The following is a 26,757-nucleotide window of genomic DNA, read 5'->3' as shown; positions in this document are numbered from 1 at the left end:
TAATTATTACATTTTACAGATGGGGAATTGAAGCACACAGAGGCTAAATCAGTGGTGCATTAACAAATTTGGTGCCCCTAGGCCCTCAAAAAAATGCTTCCCCCCCAGCTCACCTCCGCTTCCCCACAGTAAGCCTGAGAGGGAGGGGGGAGAAGGGGAGTTGTGGCGCGCTCGGGGGATGGCAGCGGTGGAGCAGAGGTGAGCTGGGGCAGGGAGCGGTTCCCTGCCCCCCCCAAGACTCAGACCCCGCACCTGCTGGCCCCAGCTCACCTTTGCTCTGCCTCCTCCGATCGTGCTGCTACTCACTTCTCCCTCCTAGCGCTTTTGCGCAGCGAGCCTGGGAGGGAGTGAGGAGAAGGGGAGTTGCAGCACACTCGGGGAATGGCAGCGGTGGAGCGGAGGTGAGCTGGGGCGGGGAGTGGTTCCCAGCCCCGCCGGGTTACTCCCCGCTCACCTCTGCTCTGCCTCCTCCAAGCGTGCTGCTACTCGCTTCTCCCTCCCTCCCAGAGCTTTTGCACAGCAAGCCTAGGAGGGAAGTGGAAGGAGGGAAGCACAGTGCGCCTGGGGGAGGAAGTAGGCTGGGGATTTGGGGACGGAGAAGAGTTGGGGAGGGGGCATGAGCAAATTTGCTGCCCCTGCAAATTTGACGCCCTAGGCCTAGGCCTTGCTGGCCTAGGCGATAATACGCCGCTGGGCTAAATGACTTGCCCCAGGTCACACAGGAGCTCTGTGACATTGCAGGGCCTTGAACCTTTGTAGGCTAGTTCTCTAGAAACTGTGCCTTCCTTTTTGTATCCTAGACTTAGAGACTTCTGTGCCTAGTGCCACACGGGGCAATCCACTTCACCCACTGCTCTCTATTCAGAGCACGATGTTTGATTCCACTGTAAGTTGTCTCCATGACGGCAGCATCCTTTTCAATTGTTCTGCAGTAGGTCATTCTTTGTCCTCCCCACCTTCTCATTCCTCCAGGTGGAATCCAATCTAAGATGTATCTTGTGCTTCTAACACAGGGTAGCATGGGGGAAATAGCTGAAACAGGTCCAAATCAGAACCCTGGATAAAATCTCCCTGAAGAGCTGGACAGACTTAATTCAGACAACATCCAAATCAAGTTAATCTGCATCTGTTTCACATTTCCAAACACAACCTAAACTGCTGGATAGCTTTGTTCTATGCTCCCTTTAAATAATGTTATGGAAGGACAAGAAGTTTGGTGGTTCTGCTAGCCCTTACTGTGAGACTAAGGAAGCTGGAAGTGAGCAGCAGTGGTTTGGGAAGGTAGTTAGTGCAAGTGTAATGCCGACATACCCCGGTTGCCAGCAGGCGGGATTGAATCTGGGACCTCTGTAGCTTTGTGCATGAGCCTCTACTCCATGAGCTAAAAACTGACTGGCTGTTAGCAGCTAAGGCTTAGAGCAGACTCATTTAACTCTCTCTTTAAGTGGTCTCAGTGCCACTAGCTGGGACAAAACACCCCACCCAGAAGGTGTGTGGGTTACACAAGCCAGCTGACCTCTTGTTGTAAGGTGGCACACATACCCGTGGAACTATTATAGGAAGGCATCACTGATGAGTATGTATAGCTTTTGGTCACAGCAAGTCGCAAGATTGTTTGTAGGTGGAACAAGAATCATATTTTAAAAGTAGGAGGAAAATGAGGGGCAAAGTGGATTACTCTAATAGTGTGTGCCAGCATCAGGGGTCCTTGCAGCCAAGAATGTACTGGGCAAAGAAAGAGTCATGATCCCAAAAAGAAGAAAAGCTGCTTTTTAGCTGCAGAGATGGGAGAAGAATTACTACAGGGAGACAACATAGCAGACTTAGCAGCAGAAACACAAGAGGCCCAGAAGAAATAAAGAGAAATAATAATAATAGTTGTACCCTGTATTTCTCTGGTGGCTTCCAAGATTGTTCAAACATTAACAAACACTAGCCCTGTGTGGCAGTAGTGGTTATCTCCTATTGAACAGATGAGGAACTGAGGGGGTAGGATTTGTCCAGGGTCACACAGGAAGTTCATGTCAGAGCTGAGAATAGATTCTTAGTTCCCTGAATTGCAAGACTTTGCAATAACCACAAGATCAAGGGACTTGGAGACAGAGAGGAGAGGGAAGGATGCAACTGTAGTACAAAAACACCCCAAACCAAACCAAAAACCCCACCAATCCTGGCCTGTCAGCAGAAATCTAGAGAGAGAAGAACAGGATGAAGGACTAGAAGGAGAAAGATAGGAGAAGGGGAAGAAGAGAGAAGGGAAGCAAGAGACACCAAAACAACCATTGTCTTAGTAATATCTATGCAGAAGCAGTGAGCTATAGCACAATAAAACCATCCAGCCAGTTAAACCTAACCGTGGGAATTGGAGGGACAAGGTGGGTGAGGTAATATCTCTTATTGGACTAACTTCTCTCAGTGAAAGAGACAAGCTTTGGAGCTACACAGAGCTCTTCTTCAGGCCTGAGAAAGGCACCCAGAGTGTCACAGCTAAATACAAGGAGGAACTAGCCATGGGAACAGTCATCTAAGCATCTACCCAATAAGTGTCACAGCAAGATTAATCACCATTTATAATCTCAGGAGATTGATTCAGCCAAAGGGACTTGTAAAATTGCCATAATCGTATTGATCCAGGTTTCTTTTAATACTATAAAGTGCAAAAATACATTTTCTAATTAGCAAAATGTGGTTTTTGTTATATTCTGAATCACTTTTCCCTATGGAAAAGCAAAGTGGTTTTCAAGACCTGAACACTTTGGAATCACAACGACTCCAAGGGCTCCTTCTTAATAAAGTAAACATGTAGGGAAGGGAAATACTAGTGTGAATAGTTCCCCATAGTCCAGCTTGGGCATAATATCCTAGAGTTAATGTGAGGATTCTGAAAATTCAGATGATTGAGAGCTGACCTCTGGTTTTGACATACAATGTGCAATATTATGATAATTTGTGCCGACTTAATATTTCCATTCCATGAATGGGTATGGCCTCTAGCCTAAAAAATAGCTGAAAGAAGCCTCTGAATAAGAATACAAGTTATGATAAGGACTTTAAAGGTTCCAGTGAGCGATTATGATTTAAACAGGTAAATAAAATGTGTCCAAATGTCAGACCGAAGCAGCTCTTTTACCCTGTTGTGTTACTTGCAAAACTTCTCCATAGAAAAGGGTTCTGTTCTGTAGACCTTCCTCAGACACAGCTCCTACAAACAACTAACTTTATATGCTCAGGTGGCAAGCAATTTTTGCATGTGTTCCCAAGAGGAAGGCACCTACTGTGAATGTAGGTGCTGATATCCCACAGAGTTCAGTGGAACGTTAGTATACAGACCAGCAGCCAACCTGATGACGAAGATATTTAAGCAGAAGCCTGGAATTTCATTCCTAACTCACTGCCAGTCTTTCACTAGCCCTCCTATTTTGTAACACATGCTTTGAGGTACAGTATATACCATTCTGATGCACTCATAATATAGTTGGGCATTACAGACATTGAAGTCTTTCTTTTAACTTCAGTGGGCTCTGAAACAGGCCCAAAGTTCATCAGCCTTAACTTTGAATCTCCTTATTTTCTCATTTGTATTGCAACCATGAGATTTTTCTGTGTGTCCCCAATATTTATAGAAAGGAAGAAGAATCTTTGATGCCCTAATATTAGAAGAACGTTAAGACACAGTGGCCACTTTTATTACAGAGAAAAATTACCTCGCCCTGCTCTAACGCTCCTTTCCCTGAGCAGTCCCTGACTTTTGTTTATTTTATTTTATTTCATGGCCAAAAAATACTAGCAAAATTCTCTCTGCAGACAAGGACCATTTTATAGTTGTAGGAACTGCCCCAGAATGATTGCTGTGATGGTGCCAAGATGACATCAACTGCCATGGCTGAATGAAGAAGCTCAAACATTTCAAATACGGGCTACATTAAGAAGGAAAAAAAGTGTGTCTGTGAGGGATCGGGAGGAGGAACCTGTTCTGCCCGCAGCAAGCAGCCATGATGATCATATCAGGTAAAGGTGTCTTCAAATACTCTGTACCTCTGGGTTCACAAAGAAAAACTGACAGGGCTAGACTTTCAAAATCTATAACTGTGCAGGCAAAATCACTAAGTATTGTTTGCCTAATTTATATATCGGGTGTCAGAATTGCACATGCACACGCATGGGACCAAAATTAGCATTTTGCACAATACTTGTGAATGCAGTCGCAGTAACAGTCTATGAAAATTAGGTGCACATTTTACATACACAATTGCACAATCTAGCCCACTCCATTTCTGTGCAACATTCTAATCAAGGGCTTCTGTTCCCACAGAAGTAAACATGGGTTTTGCTACTAACTTTAATGGGAACAGGATCTAGCCCCCAAGCCTTAGCTTTGTATTTTTTGCCTGCTATGAAATAGTACTAATGTTTAACAAAACAACCAATCAACCAGTTTGCCAATAACTCTTATCTACCTAAGGATAAGCAGGATATATTCAAACAAAGCTTTACTCTTGCTTTTATTCAGTCCTGACAGCTAAATCTACTGGGCTCACAACAAAGAAATGACATTGTTTTACCAATCAATGTACTACTGTTCATCTAGAACATCTGCAATAGTTTTGCCTGCAGCATTACCCTATTCATTATGTGTCTTCATGGACTGTTCAATTAGGCTTTTTTAAAATGTATTTATTAAATGTACAAAAGGGTTTTTACATTGTGGAATTTGCATTGATATAAATAATTTTGAAAAAAACCACTTTGTGTCAGTTTCTCCATTTACAACTAATGTTTGGCAAGTGGAAAAAAAATTAGAAGCAGTTTAAAACCTGACAGCTCACCCTGTGACATGAAGACAGAGGTTTTCTATAGACTGTAGAAATGCTTCATTTTTTTGAGTTGCCAAAGTGTGTTGCTATCTACCAATGCAGCTGATGAAAATGCAGCTGATGAAAGGCTCTTACATTAAGAAAATATAAAACTTTACAAGGGATGGGTTCTTACCCTGTCAAGGAGGAGGCCACATTATTTTTGTGCAGAGGACCAGATGGAATTATATGTAATAAAAAAAGGAGTGCTGCTTACCATCATCCAGATATGCTTGGTCCAGGTTCTGTTCCTGTTTAATAGTGACTCCAGCTGGTAACACTTCTTTCTGATCACTAACGGGCGGTCCATTTTTTGCTGCTCTCTGGCTGGTGGCTGTCTGCTGCTGAATCACGGTAGGATATGAACTTGGACTTATCCTTTGTGCTTGACTGACCTGAGGCTGGCTGGGTCTTGCTACATTAGAGGTAAAATTTTCGCAGCACATGATATGCTGGAATTCTTGATGGCTTCCGCACCTCAGCTGCTGATTGGTTGGAGAATAGTGAATCACGGGAGAAGATTGTTGACTGGCTGGAGAGTGGTGGAGCACAGCTGAGGTTTGGCCTGGGGAACCAGCATGCACCAGCACTGACCTGTGTGCATCTGAAATGGAAACCTGTGTGGCCATCAAACTGGACTGCTGGTAGCCTAGCTGGCTAGGACTGAGACTTTTGCTTCTTTGGTATATTACAGCTGCTGGGTTCTGCTGATGATATCGAGAATCAGTAGAAGACAGGCCTGAATGCAATTGCTGGCAGGAAGCCATAGTGGCCACAAGACAGGAAGGGGATTCGGTGACCATTGTGTGCTGTGAATAGTAAGGCTGTGTTACTGTTCCCAGACCACTGTGTACTGTATTGCAGATTAAAGCTGGATCATAGTCATCAATGGGCTCTGTTTTGATTGATGGTACTAGAATAAAGCATGCAAAGGACGTTATTTTTAATGCACGACTGAGAAACAAAGATTGTTTTTCCCTGGCACTAAGAAGAGACCTAAGTCATTGTGAGAGTGTGTGTGGGTGAGTGCACTCTCCACAAGGGCACTACAGGTAGTAAATTGCTTGAGTGCAATCATGGGAGAATCTCTTGTGAAAGCACTTAGCATTAGGATGGACAAAAACTTTACCTAAAACTTAAACTTCACATTTCTCAAAGTTCAAAAATTCAGATTAGCTTATTATTTTTATTGCTATCATTTTAATTAATTTTTGGCTTGGTTCTGCAATTTCTAGCTCTAAGTGGAACCCAAGGCAAAACTACGAAGAAACCAGGAAAGAGACATTCCTCATAGTACTTCTGGCCCCACTGGAAAAAGGAATTAATAGACAGTTTATGAGATGTGTTGATATTGCAAGATTTGCAGCCCTGTTTTTCAGTCCAAGAGATTAAATAGAGACCCAGAGGAACAGCCTAGGCTTGACCATTTTTAGAGCTGTCTTCGAGACCTAGTCTTTTTGCATGAGTCTTCCTCAGAATAATGGCCGCCAGCATCAATAAAAGGAGAATAAACTCCCATTTGTAAAAGTTGACTGAATCTTGATGTGCTGGGAAAATGATGCAATTTTCATTTCTTGTGGTTTATCCTGTTCTCACTGAAATCATTTGCAAACTACTATTGTCTTAAATGGGGCAAGATCAGCCCATTTCCTGGACATCTGATGTAAAGCCCTCTGACATACACATATATATATATAAAAAAATTCCTCCCCCTAAATTACATGCAACCTTTAAACCATTTTCACCCCCCCGACATTTTAATGCCCTGAATCTGGGCAACAGTTATGTAGACAGATAAAAACAAAGAGGAGTTCTTGTGGCACCTTAGACACTAACACATTTATTTGGGCATAAGCTTTCGTGGGCTAAAACTCACTTCATCAGATGCATGGAGTGGAAAATACAGCAAATGGAAAGTACAGTATAAATATACAGCACATGAAAAGATGGGAGTTGCCTTACCAAGTGGGGGGTCAGTGCTAATGAGGCAAATTCAATTAGGGTAGATGCAGCCCATTCCCAACAGTTGACAAGAAGGTGTGAGTATCAACAGAGGGAAAATGATTTTACATTCTATTACATATATTATATTTCTACCTGCTTACTGTATTTTTCACTCAATGCATCTGATGAAGTGGGTTATAGCTCACGAAAGCTTATACCCAAATAAATTTGCTAGTCTCTAAGGTGCCACAAGGACTCCTCATTGTTTTTACTGATACAGACTAACACGGCTACCACTCTGAAACCTGTAGACATATAAATTTCTAATGGAATCTTATAGCTTTTTTAAAAGTTTACATTTTGAGGCTCTTTTTGAAATAACAGCATATTTACAAATGTAATTTCACAGTGCAACAATTTAGTGGCCATCAAAAGCCTTAATGATATCCTCTCTCTAACTATGAATCATATAGAGCAGTGAAGCATTTTCTACTAGGGACGGGTGAAATGCTTTGTACCAAGTAAGAACTGATCTGGGATGTTTCCCCATCCTTAGAAATTAGCAGCACTGAGATATCATTTCAGAGCTTGAAAAATCCAGTCAGGTTAGTTTTTGCTTTCTGGTTTCCACTGAGAAAATCAGCTAAAACTAGGAAGTGCTGGGAATCTCATGAGTAACCCTGTTTCACTTCTTGCTCACGAATTCCCAAGTGAAAGAGTTTGAGAAGCATCCAAACTTTTCTTTCATATCTAAACTGGCCCTACGTTAAAGAATATGTCCTACTTTTCTCCTTCCATACTCTAGTACTCCTTTCCCCAGATCTGATGTTAACTTACTGTGGTACATGTCAACTAGGTAAGGCAATATTCATTGTTTTCACAGGGTCAGAGCACATAAGCATCTGATCCTGTTCTCACTGAAATCATTTGCAAACTACTATTGTCTTAAATGGGGCAAGATCAGCCCATTTCCTGGACATCTGATGTAAAGCCCTCTGACATACACACACATATATATATAAAAAAAATTCCTCTCCCTAAATTACATGCAACCTTTAAACCAATAGTAACTGGTGATCTGGCAGTGATTCTGCATTAAATTAGAAAAATGCAGATGCTTTGTTAATGACAAGAGAATGAGGTATCAGACTACAAAGCCTGCCTTGTCAGAAACTGTAGCCCAATCTGCCCTCTGCATAAAGAATTACCTGGGTGATAGGTAAAATGCTGTGGTTGACTTCTTTTTCTTTTCCCATTGATGACATAGAAATTCACCTTCACAGGTGTACGGATGTGCTTGTTCCGATACTCTGGTATCTCTACAAAAAGCATGCTCTGAAACAATGAAAGGTGACAATATGGTATTAGAAAATGAAGTCCAATGATCAACAGGCTCTCAGGCAACTACCCTATGGAGTATATATCCTTGGAGGAAGGAAAAGGAATTTTCTTGTTCCCCTCTGAAAAGGAGGATGTGGGGAAAGAAGGGACAGATGGGTTAGGACTGGAAGATTTCTGATATCAGGAAACTGGTTTTTAAATGTCACATCCTCTACGGCTTCTGTTGCTAGTGTCCTGATGTTGAAGAGAGAAGTCTCAGCTAAAGAGAACACACAAAATACTGATTAATGTTTCAGTGCTTTAACTACTCTCATGCACTTGATAAACATGAAATGTAATTATTCTATATATGTATCTATTACTTTTTTACAATCTGATCCCACTGATCCAACTTCCATAGCAACAGTGCCATTCACTTCCTTAGGAGCAGATAAGGCCCATTGCACTATAAGGGCTGGAACCTAGAAGGCGCTGATGGTATCCTGTAAGTTTTCCACTGACCTCGTAGGAGTCAAGGCTGCTCAGTGCCTTGCAGAATCAAGCCCAGAATGTAAATAAAGCAGCGCAAACAAAGGGTCTCAGCCTGCAAAGCTCTGAGCAGCCTGGACTCCCACTGAAGTCAATGGAAGTTGGAGGTGCTCAGCACCTTGCAGAAGATGTTCTCAGCATATAGCTGAAAATCAGGGAGTAAAGGACATACATTATGTTGCATACTTACAGGTTGGCTCTTATCTTTATCCACTGTTGCCTCCATCTCCCAGATCTGCTGACCATCTAAAAGTAATATTATACTATTAACTTGTTGGAAAATGTTATCAGAAACTGACTTAAATAAAGTCAAATTAGTCATTAAGGCTCTAATTTAGCAGAGCACTTAAGCACATGCTTAGTTCCAACTGAAGTCAATGGGATTTAAATGTAAGCATGTACTTGAGTACTTTCCTGAACAGAAAAAGATTTATGCACATGCTTAAAGTTAAGCACACGCTTACGTGCTTTTCTGAATTGAGGCCCAGCTGATGCTTTATATGTAAATATTAGGAACGTTCAATACAAATGAAACATCTTGCTTTTCAGCAAGGCTCTGACTTTAGCCAGCAGGATGGACTGAGGGTACAAGGAGGTCAAATGATTTGACCAGAGTCATACTGTGAGTCAGCAGCTCAGCAGAACCTGGTTGAATTTTCATTGTTTGTTTTAACCATAAACCATGCAAATCTTCATCTTCCTTAGTAACATGCATGTTACTGACTGGAGGATTAGTTTCTAGTAAAAAGCTATTATTTATTGAAATATAAATCCTAATTTTTCACCTAAATTTGCATGTCACTGGTTTTAAGTGCCCAAATTGAGAGAGCTGGGGCTTTGATTTTCAGAGATACTGAGCACCCAGAGCTCTCACTGAAATCACCTGGTGGTGTGAATGCTTAGCACCTCTGAAAATCAAAGCCCCAGCTTTCTCTAGTAGTAGTTTAAAGGGACAGATTGTTACTGCATTTTTTTTTAAACAGGAAAAAAGATATTACCCAAGGTGAAGGGAAAGAGGGAACATTGTTATTATTATTAGAAGATGACTCATCCATTTGTTTTATTTTATTCTACCCAAGCTTTTTAAGAACCATAGTTGGGAAGACAGTTAAAAGGTGTCTGATTTCTTTGTGCTATTTGTGTCCTCTTCCTATTCTGATATGTACAACGTGAAGCCTAAACGTGCATGATAGCTATCTATCAACCCATCTACTTTACCCAGTAATAAAAATAACCTATAGCTAGACATGCACCTCAGTATGTCTTTACTCCAAACTTCTAACAACTGCCATATACATTCACTGTCTGGGCTATCCAACTACAATGGATTGAGGATTTACTGTATATGCTCTAATTAGCAATAAATCCATCAGATCCATAATGATGGCCACTGAAACACAGAACCTCTTTCTGCTGCCTATTACACTCGTGCACTTCCAGTGAGTTCATGGAATTACACGGATATAACTGAGAGCAGAATTTGGCCTACAGTAATTCAATCTGCTTTCTCTCTTTCTGTTGCTCTCCAGCATTATCAGTAGCATAGTCCAAAGTCTCTTAGCAACCCAAGGCTAACAATATTAGGTAAGTCATATCCCTGAATAATTTTTCATTTAAGGGGTGTTCAAAGAAATATAGTACAAAATATGTCCTGTGAAGTGCCTGGCAGTTACTTCGGAGACTACTGAGGGCTTTGGGGTCATTGCGTATTTAGTCTCTATCAGGTGCAATGTCACTTTGATTGTGTTACACCTATTTTTTACATATCAATCTAAAATAGATTATATATGCACTGCTCTGCCATTGCATTCTATGTGCTGTACCTGCATCAGCCTGGGACATTTCTCACAACAGTACATGGGTGTCCATTAACACCAATTTAGCTCACTGTCTGCTACTCTAAAACTCTGCATACTACTGCACATTGATAAAATGGCATCCCAAGTTTTGTGTGTGAAATGGAAACTGTTGGACTGAAATTAAATTTTGCTGAAACAGAAATAAATGTCCCCTTGGAACCGTCATGATTGGCCCACACGTTGTGTACGATATCTACATAAATCTACCTGCCTTAATAGCTTTATTAGTTGTAGTGCTTGCATGCTTCTGAGCCACCTCTTAATGGGCCACACAGGAAAATAAAACCCACCTACTAAGAGCAATTTATCTTAGAGATCCGTTTACTGTAATATATACTCTACACGTGCTGTAGGGCATTTATCTGAATACACTGAAGCATATTTAGAGCATGTGACAACAATAAAAAAAGTTTTATATTAGTAGAATTAAATTAGTGGGGTTCAAAAACAATAGGCATCCAATTGTGCGCCCAATCACCACATGTGCACATGCCAGGCAAGCTATTGCATGTCCAAATGGTCAATGCAGGGGTTTTGCACATGCATTTTTAGTACTAGTGCACAAATTAGGGGCTCAATCTAGCCAGGAATATTTTTTCATTGACTCAAAAAATAATTTGGAAGCTGCTTTTCTTTTTTTAAAAGACTTTGAGCCCTGCTGCTAACATTTTCAGTACATTGCATTGGGGTTTTAATCAGGTGATTTGCTTTAAAAATGTTGATGGAGTGTAAAAACCCCTAATAGCTCTCTGAAAATTTGATTAATATGAATTATGGGAATTGTCATCCAAATCACTGAGCCAGCACCCAAAAAACTCTTTCAACAGTTCAGCCACTAGCTGTTTGTGCAGCGGATGGGGGGGGGGGGGATCTTCAAAGGTGAGGTTCTGTTGGAAGGTTTCCCTGACGCTTATACATATGCTTTGGGTCTACAGAACTGGGGTGGAAATCTAATGAAAACTGCTTCTTATAAGATGACTTATTTTTCCTGATGCCTGGAAATTCTGCAAGAGCAACCTCTCTCTTGTGTTATATTGGGACTTCTGCTGCTAGTCCAAATGGTAGCAAAGAATGCAGGAAAATGAAAGAGGATTGTGAGGATTTTTGTGTTTTTATTTAATGTACTTTGCACCATTTATGCTCTTTGTTTTCCACTCCATGTGGCTAATGAGAACTGGCATGACAGTTGCACTTGGCTGTCTAATCCGTTTCCTCCCGGCAGCCCATAAGCAGAGGCTAATTCCAACTCCAGGAGAGATACTTGTGCTTGAGCATAGCTAGGGTGGTGAGGGGCTAGCTGCCTTGAGTATGTACCCATCCAAGATGCTAGGGGTGTACTCAGGACAGCTAGCCCCTCCCACTATTTGTGTTGCTGCTGGTATCCTTCTATTTTTGGTGCACGAGATGAATAACATCTGAAGTAGGTGTCTCCTTCTGCTGGACTTTACACCTTCCAGCTTGAAGTGCAGACCTACCCTAAGTAATAGTAACAACATGCCATATTCATCCCAGTGTAACTCCACCGGCTGCCATCAGGGATGAATTTGGCCCAGTATGTGGCTCTTCTATAATGCTTTTCATCCAATGAGCTCAAAGCACTTATCCAACAATAAGTAATTAAGTCAGCACCCCTACGAGGTAGCTAAGGGACACCCACTGCTGAAATGCAGCCGCCTCTGGGTTGGAATATAGCTGTTGTTTAACAGTGTGTAGCAGCATCGCTACACACTGGAGAGCAGAAAGTGAAGAATACTCAATCCAGTTGAAAGTGCAAGGGGATTTGTAGCCCAGATGGAATTACTGGAGTTGGCGTAATCTAACTGCTGCTACTACCGCTACTGAATTACTACCCAGCCGAGGCTCTGACTCAAACAGCCTCTAAAAGAGAGAGGACGAATCCCCCTTACATCCATTCTAAGGACTAGCTGGATCTGGGTGCACAGTCATAAGTGGGACCAGTCACCCACTTACTCCCTCCCTGAAGTGGAGAGAGTGTATAAATGGCTGGAGACTTGGCTCCATTCACCCCTCTCACTGAACAGAGTAGTTGAGCCAATGCAAGGACTATGGAGCAGTTTACTACTGTTACAAGTGAGCAGTAAATCACTCTCCGTCCTCTCTCCCCCAACAAGGCAGGGTCAGGGGAGGAATTATGACTCAACATGTCTCTGAGTCACAGTCCCTCCCTTGAGACTACTCCTGAAGTTGTATAGTTTATGCACTGTCCAGAGCTGTGCCTAAAGGCACAATCTATCCCTTTGTCTAAAATCTGGAGGCACAGATTTTTCAGAACTGCACACTTCGTCACCAGGATACTCTGGACAATCACAGTACTGGCATGCAAAAATGCCCAGTTAGATACTCAGTTACTTGCATGTGCAATCAAACACAAATGCCTACACAATGCCCAGTGCAAACTGGGACTGCAGATATGCATAGGTTATGACAATCTGGGGCTAGGTGCCAGCATCATCTTCTTAATTGTCATCTTTAGCATCCTCTTGGATACTTTTTTTGTTGTTACTCTACAGGAAGAAAATGCTGAATAATTTCCTTTTAGTACTGAACAGTTCAGTTCCTCCAAAGTGAGCCCGTTGTCTCTTCTATATATTCTTACACGCAGTAATGGAGTTCCAGAGTGCAGACAGCATAAGCAGGCTGTAATTAGAGTCTGCAAGCCTCTCACCTGATTTGCTGCTTAGCCCTAACATCCCAGAGGACCACTGTGTAAATTAATGGAGAGGATTCCAGAATTTTAATAATGAGCGTTTATTTTGGCCACTGCTGTGGACTGTCACAGGTAACAGCTATGCTCCTGTTAACACATTTACTGCTGAAACCTATTGAGTCAGCTGAAATGAAAACACCTTTTTTTTTGTGTGTGTGGCAGCTCTGGGTTTACTCCAGTAAAAACAAGGGCACCTCATGGCTGAAAAGCAGCACTTACTGAAGAATTCCCTTTGTAGCTGGTCGTTATGGTGAAAGGCCATCACACTAGCTCTTAAGGATTTCTTGTAAATCAAAAATACCAAAGAGATTGATATTGCAATTCCTCTGACTGTAAGAGGAGGAGGAGATCGACAGCAAAAAGTCTCTTACAGTAAAATAGTTTATAAATCAATCAATTAGGAGTTGACTGGGGATTTTTTTCTGCTTGAGGAACTGAAGGATAGGGTTAAAGCAGTTGAAAAGCACAGCTGGAGGCAGACACCTTGCAATGGTGTTTACACTGATCTGGTGATGAACTTCACTTTTCACTTGCTGTAGTGCATTGTCCCATACACCACTCTGACAAAGCACCTCCTGCTGCCTAGTCCTGGATCTCCACCCAGCTCTGTCAAAGCACCTCAACTCTTGACATGCAGAACCTCCTTTTATTACAGTCCCGGTTCTCCATATTACTGCCAGTGCCTCAAGGGCAGATACTTGCTATTTCCGCCCTTGGCATCTTCAAACTACCACGAGATGTAGAAATTCACTACAGATTCTGTTCAACTAATTTTCATTTTTGGCCTTTTCTTGCCTTTGCATTTGAAGCCAGGACTTCATGAGTGACAAGCTGGGCACTCATTGTCCCAGCCAGTACTTAAAACGACACCTTTGGACAAGATGAAGGTTAGAGGCTTGTTTGACACATAGTGGAGTTTATGAACTGTTATGAGATTTTGCTGTTGTAGGTTAAGTACTATAAATTCTTGAATTGGAGAGGAGGTAAGAATTAGGATACAGTTGAATGCCAAATTAGCCAAGAAAATCCTATGTGTAAAACCAAAAGCTGACTGGTATATTTCCAGTTACAAGTCTGGGGGCTAGTCTTACTCTCAGAACTGCATGAGTTAAACAGTTGCTTAACTAACCCTCAAAGCCAGCAGGCACATGCATATAACATTGAGTCATCTAAACAATGCAATATGACTGATCCCTAATAACAACTAAGGCAACTAAATGGGACTTTTGCCACTGTTCTTCCTCGTTACAGAATATGATCATAGATCGTGTGCCATACCCCAGTGTTTATATAACAGAGTTACCTTGGTCATAGAAGTACCACCTGCAGAGACTTTTAGCCATCATAATGCATAAAACAAAGGCAACACAGGCCTCAGAGTCATATTCAATACTCAAGAGGCCTGTGAACGCAAATCACAACAACATTCGATTTGATTTAGTGACTGAGCCACTGAAACTGCATTGAAACCTAATGAATCCAGGCATACAAGTCAGATGATGTTTAGACTGAGTTCAAAGTCCATGGGGATTAAGAGTGGGAATGAGGCTAACGCCAAGTAAACAAGGAATGTATTTATTTTGGGGTTATCATTCTAATGATGACGGATGCTTCTACATGGATCTATTTATGCCCACAGCCGTTAAACATTTTCCTACCAAATCTGTCACCAGTGACAATTCCTGTTCTTTAAGCACTGAAACGCTGTTGAATAAGAACATTTTGCAGCTCATGCACTGACCTTTATGCTTAAATATCATGTGGCATGCTCCATCTGTCTTGCTGCTTTTCTTTTATAATCATCCACATACAAACCCTAATTTTAGATGGTCAATATTTGCTTTTCCCTTAACCCCCATGGCTATGATCAATGGAGCAAGCCTCTGGCAGAGGCTATGAGGCCACGCATTAATGGCTGCATTCATTAAAAAGAACCCCACTTTAACCTATTTTTTTCATAACAATAATAATAAAAAGAAACCTCTGAATTGTGCACACCCAGAAAGATAACTGAAAATCTGAATAAAATGTGACATGGAGATGGCATCTCTTGGGTTCACTGATGGGGCAATCTGGGGAAGCCCTGAACACAGAATACTTTCCACACAGCTGCCAACACAACACATTTCACTAGCATGAAATATGCATAAATGTGTGTGGAAGGAAGGGGAGAGAGAGATTGAAGCAAAATTCTAAAATGAGCTGTTAAAAAGATGTATGCAGTGTAGCTGTAGCCATGTCTCTCTCTCTCTCTCTCACCCACCAACAGAAGCTGGGTCAATAAAAGATATTACCTCACCCACCTTGTCCTTCTACTGAAAAAGTGGAATTTTTACCAGAATGGTGGCTGCACTGAGAGATGCACAGGTTACTAATACCTATATTATAATAAAATCTATAGGTCCCAGCTGAGATTGAGACGCGATAGCCTTTCTATAGGCTTGGAAGGATTCTCTTTTTATTGGTAAATATCAATAAATGTTGATTTCACCATGCGCACACACACACACACACACACACCAACCAACAAATAAAATATTTCCACTGAGAATGCTTATCTGTAAATTTTGAGCAAAGTCAGAAAAAAGCTGCTTGAGAACATATTAGACATGGATCTAAGGCTATGTATTTTGCCAGGACATGTTGACAATTTGTGTTTTAATGGTTGTAAATGTAACATTGACCCCCCCCTTGGTTGGTGTCAGCAGGGATCAACCTGGGACCCTTAGAACTAAATTCTTGAGCCTCTAGTGCCTGAGGTAAAAGACTTGCGTCGCTTAGCCAACCTGTAGCAGGCTCATCAATCTCTAGCTGGCCTAGCCACCACTAGAGGGAGACAGAGTAATCATTTTCAGACCCCTCTCTTGTCTAAGCCACCAACTGTGAAAATTTAAATTAATAACTGAAAAAAGGTTTTAAAATATCAATATTATCCATTGAAATTAGAAAAAAATAAAAATCTAATTCTCTCAAGCCTGTTTTTACAGCTTGATGTAAATAGATTTCTTCCCCACTGAGCAACATGCCCTATGTCAGTACTGGAGGAACTGCATAGTGTTTAGATATCATAATTATGCTCTCTCCATGCGTTAGATAGAAACACATTTTCAGTCACCTCTGTGCTTGCTAACAGAGAAAACTGGGCATCAGCCTGGCTGATAATTTATCCCCAAGCGTGTGTGTATAACACTGCCTTCTTCTGGCTAGAATCAAAACTTCTTCACTGGTGTATTGAAGTAAGGAGGCCACAAAAGCAAAGCAACAAGCCGTCAGAAGGGGTTCCTGCACTTCATGGAACAGCCTAACTGCTCCAGAAGAGGACTGGCATGTTTTCAAATGTTGTCTCTTCTTATTGTGCACATAGGTAACTGGAATGGATTACAGAACCTGACCTAAAATTTGGACCCAGAAAGGAAACTTAAAGTGGAGGGTGATGGTGGAAAATGCATTTCAAAACCATTGGAATATATTCAGTTCTGCATTCTGTTGAAGGCTTGGTAGGAGTTTATTTCTAACCTTGAACACCTATTTCTAAAAAAGGGGACATAATGCACTGTAGCTAAACCTAATTTCATGATTTTTTTTACCCCTTTATCATCATGTTTACTAAGTCGTCATAACGACATGAGAGTGGCAATGAAGCCCCTGTATGCCCTGTTACCTAAAATCAGTGGCTGTGCTATCCCTGAAAGGACATCCACTTGAAAACGCATTGCCATTACTACCCAAAGTAGTAGATGAGCCCAGCTCCTAACCAGCTCATTGCCAGGGTCCACATGAGAAAAGAGGCTCTTGAATTCTGTGTGAGGATTTTATGTATAGAATTCAGACAGCATCGCTGAAGGGCCAGCAGATCAACTCAAGAAGGTAAATGTAGCTGGTGGATTTAGACCTCTCAGCCACAGTGGCCTTGATAGCCGACTTCTCGGTTTTTACCGGTGTTTTTCCCTGTATTTGTTCATTTAATGGTTTGTCTTAGTTGGCAAGTCTCTAACATACAGTGCAGTGAAATGTTCAGGAAATAGCTGATTTTTGTACTGCTTCAGGGCAATGAGCTTTAGCACTAAGCCCTGATGAGAGATCTGATTGTGTCAGAGAAATGAATGAGTTGTTAGAAGAATGTAATTCTACCTTTCTAGCCCAAACCATGATCGGACCAAAAGCCTTGCTTCAAACTTTGGGGGGAAATGAAAGTGTCAATCCGCATTAGGAAAACTTTGCATGATCCTCTGCAGGTCTCTTGTAATTGTTTTTCTTAATTAGCCAAATAAGTTTTCTCGAACCAGTTACAGCCTTTGCACATTATTCATGATCCCTTATTCATTACGATGGATTGTTAACTAGCAGGAAACTGAGCTTTCTGCCTTAGCTGAGCTGGCATGACTGATGGACTGAGACGGTCAGGAAATTCTTTTCACAGTTCTCACAAACTGAAGACTAACCATATTATTCTGTGGATTCTATAGCAGCTGGTAAGTGATTTTCAACTGAAAATGTACATTGCCTTTTAAGGATCACACCAAATATTTAATGGGCACTGTGTTAACTTTTCATCACACAGTTAGCCTACGTCAACTTCTAAAGGAATTTAGCATGGCTGGTAGGACAGTTGCTTCATCACTAAATGCCTATATAGCATTGTCTCTGGGCTTCGCTATTCACAGTGCTTCTTGGAAGCGCTTTCAAAATGCATGAAGATTAATATGTCTCTGACTTTTTATGAGCAGGTGACAGGCTGCTCTCCACCCCCCCCACCGAGAAGACCCTAACAAAATTTTCAAGATGCCCTGAGAACAAAAACGATTACAACTTTGCCAACTCCACTGATGGAACAGAATCCACTTATGGAATGTTCAGAAACGTCCTAGGAGACACTGTTAAGGGATGGCATCTGATCTCAGCCAGTGGCATTACTCTGAGTCACACCGCTGAAGGTGAGGTCAGAATGTGGCCCTAGGCAGTGCTCCCAGGGAACTTCCACTTTGAGATAACTCTCAGAGTTACTGCAGCTGGAACACATTTACAGCTCATCCAAAATGGGCCACTTAGTTCTTCATAAGGGTTGAATGCTGTGGATTTTTGTGTTTTGTTTTTGTTCTTGGATCAAAACTCCCATTGCGGTTAATAAAGATGTGCTTGTGGTGAGCTGAAGCCAGTGCTTTCATTTCACTGAGGCCTTGAATTTGAGTCATCAAGGCCAAAGATACATGTCAGGGTCTGGGAGGTAAAAGGCCAGCAAATTAGTCATCCACCATTCAACCCCACCCCAAGTCTGACATTTGGTACAGTGAGAACAAGTCTTAGAGGAGCTGTCCCCGAGTCTATTGTTTAAGGAACTCGACCTGAGTTGCAATGAAACAAATACAGTAGTTGAGTAATGAAACAGCAGGGTCAGATTGTAGTTCCAGAGCTGTTCCAAATAATTCCTTAGGCCAATTCATGGAAATATACTTCATTTTTTAAAATAAGAAATGTATATCATACACATATTTCTATATTTTTTAAACAAAAGCTCCACTCAAAATAAAACCACTGTGAACCTCCATATAAGAAAATGAGTCACACTAGGATGCGATGACTAAGTGGGAGAATGGGGAATTCCACTATCCACGCCAGCTTTTTATACGATCAATTTACTTTCAACAGGTGATGGGAGCTTCTCTTGCTGCCTTTTGTTTATTCCAAGAAATGTCATTGTTGTTTTTTTTAAACAAGTTTCAAAGCTGAATAATCAGGAACAGGCGTGCTTCCACTCAGAGCCCCCATAGTAAACACTGAGCCAGGGAATCCAAGCCAGTAGTGGCTGCCTGTGTTAATAAGGATTTACCAGCTGTAAAATTCCAAAACCTTGTGTCATATGAGGAAACCTTCCAAAACACTGGATTCCACTGTGTCTCAGTGAGTCTCTCACAGCTATGGCAACTCAGCTTCTGCAGCCACATTTTTTAAATATAAATATATACTTGGTGAATGTATCCTTAGATTCCCCCCGCCCCGTTTTGCAGTGGGGTTTTGGGATCGCTGGTTTAACATCTGACAACTTCCCCCTGGTGTGTGAGAATGCTTGGGGCACTACACATCACACCCAAGCTAAAGCATGCAGCTAGAACGATTGGCAGTGCTTTTTCAGCAACTGTTAGATTGAGAAAAGCAGAACGTTCCATTTACCAATGAAACTTCTCGTCTGCTCAACAGAAAAAAGACAAACTTTAAGCTGCCATGAAGGCCGACATAATAAGCATGTGGCATGTTGATGGCTGATGCTCCTCTTCAGCCAAATGCTCAAGCACTGGCATTTATCAAGGCATCTTTGTCTTTCTTCACCCAAAGCATTGCCCTCTACAGTTCATCCTGAAACTTGACCTCTTTTGGCAACAAAGCCTCCCAGCTGGGCTCTGGGCTCCACTCACAATTCTGCAGATATCTTTCTTTGGTGGCATGCAAGCCATAAGAAGAGGAGATTAACTTGTAAGGCAGTCGGTCACCTTTAACTAATATAAAAAGCAGGGGGGACTCCCCACACAGAGAAGTATAATATATTCCCTGACCCATCCTGCTGCTCTGCAGGGGTCAATTGGGGGAGGCTGTGCATCCAGAAGCATCCAGCATTAAAAGATGGATTGCAGCCACAAAATGAGAGGACCAGAGAAAATCCAGTGCAGCAAGAAAGGAACAATACTAGCACTGTAGCACATTTATTTAATATAGTACCCTGGGAAAAATCTTGTCAATCCATAATCAGTTGAGTAATCCCATGTTCAAAGGTGACAATCTCAGATCTATTGAGCCTGTTGCTTTTCCCAGAGTCTACAACTCCTTTTCTGACCTCTTCTACTGAAAAACTCAATCAAATTCCTGTTGTTCCTGACACTGAGTTCTGGGTTCAGTGAGTTAGAAAGTGGTGTGTGTGCATGTACATAGTGAGATTCTTATAAAATCAGAGTGGTAGGTTAAACTATAATCTCTTTAAGGCATGTTCTTTTGCTCTGGCCACTCTCAAAATTTAGATTTTCTCATTTCAGTTCCTTTGAGTTTGAAATTTGCTCTCAGAATTTACTGGGGCTTCCTTGGAATCCTGCAGATTGTTCTCTAGTCTAGGGTCAGAAAGCAAACCTTTCTGCAGGGAGAAATGGGAGTGCTTTATTGTGGAGCCTGAATTTTCCAGGGTGTTGAAAATGGCCTGAAGTTTTTGTATTTCCCTTGGATGTTTTTGAGGTGAATGGAATGATCATTAATAAACTGGAAGGATTATTAGAAGGTAGCTGTTCCCCTATTTCTCACCTACTTTAGACTTAGCACTATGAAAAGAGAAAAGGAACATTGCTCTAGGGCAAAGAATGTCTTCTTTATACTTGGGCACAATAGGGCCCTCCCTTGACTGGGGCTCCTGGGCATTACTTTAATATAAATAAATAACTGCATATTTGAATTATGGCCTGGAAATGCATGCAATTGTGTCATTAACTGGGAACTGTAAAGTAAAACTTTAGCACTGGAAGGGCATGTGCTTCTAGTGGTTTGTGCCTGAATCTATGCACATATATGACAATCAATGCAAGTGAGAGTGCGTGTGTTTAAATTAAAGGATGTTGGCAGGTCTGGACTGCAGAATGCCTACGTGCACATTCTGGCAGGGCTCTGCACACCAGCAAAACTGTATGTCACTAAACAGCATGCAAGTCGCAGCAAAGCACAGAAGCGCACTTCCAGAAGTGGCCTTAATTCGGGCCAGATTTTAGGAGCAACATCTGAAGCATTCATTAGTATTCAATGGGAGCTGGAGGTGCTCAACAGGATTTAGCCCTTGATGTGCCCATGTCCAACTAAAGCCCCACCAAAAAAATTGTTCTCTAGGTGCCACTGTGTTTAGTTTCTGTCCTCGCATGGCTTCCATACTCCCTCCACTGCTTTTGCCCCCTTTGCAACCTGGCATCACAGAGCTAAAAGACCTGATTCTCTGAGATGCTGAGGATCCTGAACTCCCATTTAAAAATGAGGCTTTCCCCACTCCTCTGTATGCATTCAGTGACTTTTAGGCCTGTTTTTCAGATGTATCAAGCACTTGCTGCTCCCACTGACTTCAGCTGGAACTGAGGGTCCTCAGGACCACTAGATGTCAGGCTCCAAGTAAAGAGAGAGTTAAGATTGAGCTTTTCTTATTTGATCAACAAGCGTTCATTTTAACTACCTTTATAGTGGCAATCCACACATTTCCTCAACTAGAGGCAGAGATTATAAAAGCCCCAGTTTCCTTTAAATTATGGTAGATAGCTGGGTATAATGCATTTCAGTAGGATTGCCAACATGCATCATTATGTCCAGTTTAATCTTCCTCTTTGGAGGAGAAATGCCAAACAATAGAAAGTGCCCCTACGCTCACCTGCTTTGAATGAATTAATATTTAAAGAGTGCAACTCTTGACAGAAAATTTGCTGCAAAATGTGTTATTTTTACAATCGCCGTGATATGTTTCTGAGAACCGGACGTACTTGCCCAGTGTCAGCGTACTGATGTGTGTGGTGAAGGCTGTGCCGGTGTTACTAGAAATCAGCAACAGAAGTAGAGCAAACAAACTCAGTTGTTCATTATTAGAAGGCAGTGAGGGATGGGTATTCCAAAAACTTTGGCTTGTGTATTTGCATGTCTACCTATGTGCGCAGGCATAATCACTTTGTGCAAAGCAGGCAAATGGAGCACAGATGGTTTATTAGGCACATTTGAACATGCAATCACTCATTTTGTATATGCAATCAGGGACTTGCTCACACAGATTAGAAGCACATGTATAAGTGCACAAGAGCAGTTACAGTAGTTTCTGTGACAGCTATACCCAAACAATCTCTCTGACATGTTGTGGCTGTCCAGTCACCAGTTCAAGTTAAGTGTGGCTAAAACACAGCTCCGAACCCCCACTGCGAAACATTCCCTACTGCTTCCTTTCTCAGTTACTAGGGACAACACCATCATCCTGCCCGTCAAACAGGCCTGTAACCTGAGCATCTTTTTCAACTCAGACCTATCTCTAGATCCTCACATCCGTGCTATGGCTAAATCTTGCCAAGTCTTTCTGCATAACATCTCTAAGACACTGCCATTCTTATCCCTCCACGCAGCTCAAACGCTCATTCAGGCTCTTTATCATAGTGCATCTCCATTACAGAAACAATCTTCTCTCTGGCCTTGACAAGTGCAAACCTGCCCTGCTCTTATCCAGTCAGAATGCTGCTGCAAAGAGCATTTTCCTAGTCTATCACTTTGGTCAAGGCACCCCTCTCTTTGAATAACTCCACCGGCTCCCACCTCTCCAGCACATCAAACACAAGTTGCTTATGTTCACTTTCAAGGACCATCATAGCCAATACCCACCCTACCTGTCATCTGTCACTCACGACTGAGCTGTTGACGCCAGCCTCCATTGCCCACTTGTTAAATTTTCAAACAAGCCCCTTTGTGTTTTCTCCTGTGCTGCCCCCTACACTTGGGAGCAGCTCCCTGTGAACATCTGCACAGCCTCATTATTGACCTTCAAATCCTTCCTCAATACTCTTTTTTGCTTTGAGCCCTACAAAAAATTTGACAACCATTAGGCTGCTGGTGTGCAGGAGCACAGCCTGTCATGCTGACTAATATTGTCTCACTGGTTCCCTGTGCTCCCCTGACTGCCTGTCTCCATCTTTCGTCCCTTGTCTTATACTTAGCTTGTAAGCCCCTTGGGGCAGGAACCATCTTTTTGTTCTGTGTTTGCACAGTCCCTGCTACAGTTGGGTCATGGTCCATGACTTGGGGCTATGGTGCTATAATAAATAAGAACAGAGCAATGAAGAGATATACTTCTTAACAGAGCAGGACTTTCCTTTTGGATTCACTATGGTGGGGTCACTGAGACTGGATGTAAATCAGGATGAAAAATCTATCCACTTTTGTAGCTACCAGGGAAGTGCAAACTGTTTTTGCCTAATCTGAAGCCTGCTCAGCTATCCTGGGTTGAAAAGTTCATCTAAAAACTTTAACATTATTAGGTTCCGATTCTGTGTAGGGCAGACTGTGGGAAAGGGAGCGGAGAGCAGCCAAGAAAATTTCTAGTGGAACAATTAATACACTGGGCCAAATTCTGCTATTTCTTACACTGGTGCAAGCAACCCTGTTGAAGACCAATTTTTTTATTCCCCCTGGTAGAGCAGGATTATCACCTGCAATATATTTTGTAATTAAGCAGTCTCTTGCATGACACCTTCAAAAAGGAAGCAGCAGACTGGGCAGCCACATGCAGCTCTTTTGAAGTCAGTCAGCCTCCATATTGAGTCAGGGGTCCATGTATATACATTGCTACTGGATTGGAGCCTTAGATACCACAGAGATGGGAACCTCAGAAATGTGAGATAGACAGACTCCAGGGGGAGAAAAAAATCAGGACTCTGCTGTTTGAATATGGAGGGTTGGGGAGATTTTTCTTAAATCGACTTTAAGCATCAGAGACCTTAACAGCTGCACCAAGTTCAAAGGGCACAGAGGCAGCCACTTCCTCTCTCTATACTGCATAGCTGAGTTAATGAAAGATTTATGGTGGATCTACTCCAAAGACATATAATTTCCATTTGGGTTGTTCTTCCACCTCCTGCATTGTCCTACAGATGATTCATGATGTCCACGTGGCCACCATAAGAGTTTGGCAAAGGAAAACACCATGCATATGTATGATTCTCCCAGAGGAACAGGACGCTTTTCTACCACTTGCAGAAAGCAGCAATATCCAGCACACAAAATGGGAGTAAATACAATGCAATGGGAGTAAATACAATGCAATGGAAGGCGTGTAATTTGCAAATTACTACATGGTAATTAAAACAAATCTAAAAGGGAAATTCCAGAACTTTGTTTTACATAGATTTTACTAGTAAGGTTAAGGCTCAACCAAAACATGGACAGCCTTGAATTTCTGGACGTTTGAAACCCTTCTCCGACACTGGAGCCCGCCTCTACCAACGTCAACATAAAAAGACTAATTTGGCCTCAGAAAATGAATGCTTGTCTGCAGATTCACTTGCTCCCTTATCAAGTTTTATAGACGCAAGTATGATATTTACTTGAGTAAATACTTACCAAGTAAGTGCAAATCTTAACCCACTTTCTGCCAGATTCTTAACTGATGTAAATCAGTGTAGCTCCATTAACTTCACTCAGCTATAATGACTTACGCCAGCTGAGGATCTGGCCCTTAGTTCTGAGATGCCTGCTTAATAAAAGCATGCAATGCAGTACGTGGTTGGAGCTCAAGACTACAGTGCTTAACTGTAGCATCCAGCCACTGAAGTTCACTTCCTGCTACCATTTCCTGTACCAGTCTTAAAACAACAGAGTTTTATACAGTGCTGGTTAGTGAGTTCATCAATTTGTGTTGTGGTCAGTACAACAGAGCAAGCACTGGTTATTTTAACATTGCCAGGCAAAAATATTTCAGCCTATCACCTAATGAGTTGCCCAGGGAAAAATCTAGAATGTCCTCTTTGATGTAGTGAAATAGTTTGTACACAAAATCCAGCAACATTTACCATTGTTCCTTATGGCATATTGTATGTTAGTATCAAATATGGGTAGAGTGTCGTTTCTCTAATGATGAATGTTGAGTTTTCTATAAAATCCAAAGAAGAAACTGAAAGGTCATCTCAGGAATGGCAAATTTAGGGGTTCAGTTTAGAGAGTCAAGTTTAATTTATTATTAAACACTTTAATAGCCCTTTAGCTCTGGTTCTTATTGCACGACATGTCATACATCCTCAGTTCCTAGTTCAGTGGAGAGACTGGCCTTTTGACCCCACATCCAAACACACCCAGATTCTGGAGAGTTTGCAATTCAGATCAAAATTGTCAGATTGACCAAATGGCAAATTCACTGCAAAAAGGGTACATTAAAATTTCTCGCTGCATGGAGAGGTGTGTGCTAGTCTCTTTGCCAAAAGAAAATAAAAAATTCTGATCCTCTGGTTCTGTCAGCTGGATTGCTAGGGTGGCCTGAAACTTCACCTTTTAAGGATCACGTCATCTAAGCATGTTCAGAGCAGTTGTACACACTGTACAGTGTTTAAACGCCCATACTTGCAAGTGCCCTGTTTACGCTAGTGCTCCCACTCTTGTTAGCACCGACAGAACCGAAACGGGGAAAGACAATGTGGAAAATTTTTGAGACAATTTCCCCATGCAGACAAGGCCCATGCGTTCACAAAGTGAAACTCGGAGATAATCATACTTTCCCTGTGTGCTGGTGCAGCTTCCTTCCTTCACAAAGATATAATCCTTGCATAGGCTCACTAGGGCTGCTTAGCTATCTGAAAGCGGAAGCAACAATGATGGGGGCACCAGAAAGATGCACAACCCACCTATTGTGGGTTTATTTTGGCTTTGTTTGCTTCTGAACAGCTTATCAGTGTTTCTTATAAGAGAGCATGACGATCAGAGTTGCAGCACTCAAGCTACTCCTTTAAAAAAAATTCTTAGTGTTTCTCCAGCAGCTTGCACCCAAGGGTCTCAAATACTGTTATAAACATGATTCCGACATGCCATTATGAACACACAGTAAGCAGAGGTTAGCAAAGATGGTAAGGATGACTCTAGTAAAAATTACAACCCCTGAGCAACTATCATTCTTTTCGTTCTAGCAACACTTCATGATTCCGGTGCTAGGCACTGTAAAAACTTATAACAGGCTGTACACGTGTAGAGGCAGGGACTACCTACGGGCTTGACTACACAGTAGGGTAATGCACATTTCAGGGGTGTGATTTCTAAAGCGCACTCGTATGCAGCACGTTAATTGGTCCATGTAGACCCTGCTGGAACACACTAAACCGTTTCAAACTGCTATGTTAAAGTGCACTAGGGAACCTCTCAGGCTGGATCTATACAGACCAATTAATGTGCAATTCACTAGTGCACTTTAGAAATCACACCCCTGTAGAGTCTACCATCCCACCTTGTAGACAAGCCTTAAACAGACAAAATAAAGGTGGTAGCATGTGGGGGAGGAAGAGGAGGAGAAAGGACGTATCAAATATATACAATTGTAAATTGCAACCTTAACTGTGTGTTCTGCCAAGAGCCACTAAGGCTGCTTGGAAAACTTGGAAAATATATATGGTTTTAACGAACCAATACTATTTGCATGTGATGTTATTGAAGGAAGGTGGGGGGATTTTTCCCTAGAGAGCTAGATTAAATATTTTTATTTTATTTTATTGCTACTGACATTTAAGAGTTCATCTGTTCCTTCTGCTAATTCCTCACTTGGGGCCAGCTTCTGAAATACTTTAGCAGTTCAGTTACAAGTTTGATTTTCACCTGCAGGTATCATAGTTACGCACACAAATCAGGTAGTTGAAGATGCAAATATCTGAATGTGTTTATATAGACAATCACCTGACTTGCATAACTGTACACTAAAAAAAGGAGCACATTACTTCTGATGGGAGATCATCAATTTTGATCATGCATATGTAAATCTGTATTTGTG

The 26,757-nt window shown here is 41.8% G+C and overlaps 1 protein-coding gene across 4 annotated transcripts in view; it reads right to left on the bottom strand.

Moving 5' to 3' along the window:
• The window catches only part of NFATC2 (nuclear factor of activated T cells 2), a 117,337-nt gene that overhangs the window by 37,845 nt on the left and 52,735 nt on the right, over window positions 1-26,757 (bottom strand). For all 4 annotated transcript variants that reach the window (XM_032804016.2, XM_032804014.2, XM_032804015.2 and 1 more), the window contains exons 7-9: window positions 8,857-8,912; window positions 8,006-8,132; window positions 5,071-5,766 (exon numbers count right to left, since the gene is read on the bottom strand). In XM_032804016.2, the coding sequence (XP_032659907.1) occupies window positions 5,071-5,766; window positions 8,006-8,132; window positions 8,857-8,912 (879 nt within the window). The remainder of the gene's footprint in view (window positions 1-5,070; window positions 5,767-8,005; window positions 8,133-8,856; window positions 8,913-26,757) is intronic.

Source organism: Chelonoidis abingdonii, chromosome 14 (genome assembly GCF_003597395.2).
Source record: "Chelonoidis abingdonii isolate Lonesome George chromosome 14, CheloAbing_2.0, whole genome shotgun sequence".
Classification (NCBI taxonomy): Eukaryota; Metazoa; Chordata; order Testudines; family Testudinidae; genus Chelonoidis; species Chelonoidis abingdonii.
This window is presented reverse-complemented; position numbering and strand designations above follow the sequence as displayed.